Genomic DNA, 3874 nt, shown 5'->3' with positions numbered 1-3874 from the left:
AATACAATTGCATATGACCTCATTTTGTTTTTAAACGACTGACAAAAATATTTGTTTAATAAATAAAATCCCTCGTTCCTCTCATATATATTTTATGAACAAACAAATCCAGTCATATCAGATCAAGACATCAGTGAATAGGGTTAGGGTTAGATCAAGACATCAGTGAATAGGGTTAGGGTTAGATCAAGACATCAGTGAATAGGGTTAGGGTCAGTGAATAGGGTTAGGGTTAGGGTCAATGAATAGGGTTAGGGTTAGATCAAGACATCAGTGAATAGGGTTAGGGTCAGTGAATAGGGCTAGGGTCAGTGAATAGGGTTAGGGTCAGTGAATAGGGTTAGGGTTAGATCAAGACATCAGTGAATAGGGTTAGGGTCAGTGAATATGGTTAGGGTTAGGGTCAGTGAATAGGGTTAGGGTTAGGGTTAGGGTCAGTGAATAGGGTTAGGGTTAGATCAAGACATCAGTGAATAGGGTTAGGGTTAGGGTTAGGGTCAGTGAATAGGGTTAGGGTTAGGGTTAGGGTCAGTGAATAGGGTTAGGGTTAGGGTTAGGGTCAGTGAATAGGGTTAGGGTTAGATCAAGACATCAGTGAATAGGATTAGGGTTCGGTGTTCTCTTGGTTGGGTCTGGATAGAAAGTTTTCCTGTATTCTGTCATCGGCCATTGATTCACTAAGAGCTCTTCAGAGAGAAACCTCTTTCCACACAGACAGCTCGCTAGCAGCTGCTTCTCTGGGTCACTTTCCTGGTTCCGAGTCGAGGTTTTCCTGTTCCTTGTGCAGTTGTGTGTGTTGGTGGTTGTGTGTGTTGGTGGTTGAGTGTGTTGGTGGTTGTGTTTGTTGGTGGTTGTGTGTGTTGGTGGTTGTGTGTGTTGGTGGTTGAGTGTGTTGGTGGTTGTGTTTGTCCAGCCAGCCTTGTTTCTTGGAGGAGCGACTCCCACCGACCCGACAGCCTGTTGTGACAGGGTAGGGCGCTGCTGGGGTTAGGGTTGCTGTAGATAACTTGGCGTAACAAGCTGTCAAGAACAGATAAGTTCATGTTGAACAACCGTCAAAAGCAACAATGTGGTTTGTCGGTGTTGGTGTTGTCTGGACAGCGCTGGGGAGGATGAAGTCGGGCTGAATGTGCTCTTCTGTTGGTTTAAATATGCTCTTCTGTTGGTTTAAATATGCTCTTATGGTTTCGGAGGTCATCGTAGGTGACATGCAACTTGTCAACAAACTATCTATTCGTTAGCTATCTTGGTAACTTAGCTTGATTGTTATTTATACTTGATTGTAGGAGACTGGAAACGATGTTCATGTAAATAACTAGCTGAGTAGACTGGCTATAGCTAGCTAGCTCGTATTCGTTCTGTCTGCCTATAGGGCTAGGGTTAGGGTTAGGGCTAGGGCTAGGGTTAGGGTTAGGGCTAGGGTTAGGGCTAACCCTACTAGCTGAAGTTGTAGAATGAGACTATTATTGAAAATGTCTAGATGTACAGACGGGGTACATCTACTGAAACGCAAGCTTGTTCACTCCCGTGCACATGGACTGTTTTGGACAGAGAGCCAGGCCTTCAGAGGACATGGACTGTTTTGGACAGAGAGCCAGGCCTTCAGAGGACAGAGACAGACCCGAGAGACAGCGGCTGGGAGAGGGTTGGACCCTCGCGCCCCGCCTCTCTCTCGGAGGCTCGTAGGCTCTCTCGTGTCCTCGGTTCCACTCGGAGAGTTCCGCATCCACTCGTCTCGAGCGAGCTCCTTCTACAGCACCTCGACCAACTCTAAACCAACAACTCAACACGGAGTTGACAGGAGTGACGTCGATGTGCCATCAACGGGTAGAGCTCAACCCGCCACTACCATACCCTTTGAAGATGTCAGAAGGATATTGTCCCTCGCCCGCCCCGAGCGCTGGAGACTGTCAGGTAGGCTGTGGCCGACAGGTCTATGGAACTATGCTTAGAAACATAGAGGTGCCAAATCCAGGGGCAACTCTGCTCCGTTCCTGTCCGGCTAAGGACTATGAAAGTTGAGGTGTAGGGTATTACCTGTCAGCATGTATGTGTGTGTGTGGGTTGGTGTTCAGTAGCGCTATCCTAATCCTGCCCCTTCACAGCGGCGATGGGGTTCCTGGCGGTGTCCAGCGCGGTCACCATGTCGGCCCCCTTCTTCCTGGGCAGGGTGATTGACACCATCTACACCAGCAGCTCGGAGGACTTCAGCTCCTCCCTCACCTCCCTGTGCGTCATGCTGTCCGGGGTCTTCCTGGTGGGGGGCGCGGCCAACGCCGCCCGCGTCTACCTGATGCAGATCTCAGGTCAGTTCTGGGTGTGGTGCAGGGTAAGCTGATGTAAGGCTGTGATCCATACCAGAAGGTCTCAGGTCAGGTCTGGGTGTGGTGCAGGGTAAGCTGATGTTAGGCTATGATCCACACCAGAAGGTCTAAGGTAGGGTTGCAAATTTAAAGGAATTTCATTCATCGATAACTGTTAACTGCTAGTCGATTAATTGATAAGAACGTCCCGGGCCGGACTGCGCTTTGCTCGCTTCATTTTTGTGTCTTCCGCTGTGTCATTGAAATTTCACGGCATCCCAATTAGCCTTCAGTACATGGCGTGGCGCCCTCATGTGCAGTCAGACCTTCAATCATGATTACATTTCTCGCAACGTTCCAAAAAAAAGTAAATTGAGTAAATTCTTATCGGCAATTAATCGATAGTCGATTAACTGTTAACTTCCCTAGTCTAAGGTAATTGTGTGTGTGTGTGTGTGTGTGTGTGTTGAGTGCTACAGGGCAGAAGATTGTGCGGAACCTCAGGGGTTCCCTGTTCTCCTCCATCCTGAGACAGGAAGTAGGGTTCTTTGACCGGACGCGCACCGGGGAGCTGATCAACCGCCTGTCTGCCGACACCACGCTGGTGGGACGCGCCGTCACCGACAACATGGCGGACGGCATGCGTGCCGTGGCCCAAGCTGTGACCGGGGTCAGCATGATGGTGAGGACACACACACACACACACACGAGAAGACAGGGAGTCACGCAATACAGGACAGGTATACTCAGATCCTAGATCGTGGTAGATTACTGTGAGGGCTTCATGAACTCAGTGTGAGGAATCTGTATGGTCACATGCTTTGAGTAAGTAGCACCAACGCTTCCGCTGGGCAGGGTTTTCCGTGGTGTGGCGCCACGGCTAAATCATTGCCACCACACCATACTTTTGATACAAAAAATAATTATACAAATTAGGATATATACTGTATATTAAAGTCAGTGGAGGGACAGGTGAGAGAGGAGAGCAGGAGAAGAGAGAGGAGAAGGAAGGGGACAGGTGAGAGGAGAGGATAGAGGTTGTTGAGAGGAGAGCAGGAGAAGAGAGAGGAGAAGGAAGGGGACAGGAGAGAGAGGAGAGGATAGAGATTGTTGAGAGGAGAGCAGGAGAAGAGAGAGGAGAAGGAAGGGGACAGGGCAGGATGAGAGATTAGAAAGACTGATGATTTAGATGATATGAGTATGCAGTTAAGCATCAATGAGCATCAAACATTTTTATTAAATAAAATATTCTATCTATTATTCTCACCCCATAACTCAAAATTAAAGAAAGCATATTTCATGTAGGCTAAACATGCTGTTTCAGTAAACTAACCCATACTCAATATATATTTAACGATTTTGTTATTTTCATTCTTTAAAAGTCACCAGAATACAGGAGACTAGGTCTCTGAACTCCCAGACCCCCGCTTTGGTCTAGAAATCCTCCCCTCCCGTCTTCAGCTTGGCTGAACCCTAACCCCAACCCTAACCCTAACCCTAACCCCAACCCTAACCCCAACCCTAACCCTAACCCTAACCCTAACCCCAACCCTAACCCTAACCCAACCCTA

General features: G+C 48.3%; 1 protein-coding gene across 1 annotated transcript in view; it reads left to right on the top strand.

Annotated features, from left to right (window-relative positions):
- Positions 1-2110: 2110 nt before the first annotated feature.
- Positions 2111-3874, top strand: part of abcb10 (ATP-binding cassette, sub-family B (MDR/TAP), member 10) — a gene marked incomplete at its 5' end in the record, with an annotated part of 17364 nt that continues 15600 nt past the window's right edge. The window contains 2 exons of the mRNA XM_084463336.1: positions 2111-2306; positions 2783-2985. Coding sequence (XP_084319462.1) covers positions 2111-2306; positions 2783-2985 — 399 coding nt within the window. The remainder of the gene's footprint in view (positions 2307-2782; positions 2986-3874) is intronic.

Source organism: Borostomias antarcticus (genome assembly GCF_949987555.1).
Source record: "Borostomias antarcticus genome assembly, contig: scaffold_175, whole genome shotgun sequence".
Classification (NCBI taxonomy): Eukaryota; Metazoa; Chordata; class Actinopteri; order Stomiiformes; family Stomiidae; genus Borostomias; species Borostomias antarcticus.
Note: the sequence above shows the minus strand (reverse complement) of the source record. Positions and strands in the feature narration are given on the sequence as shown.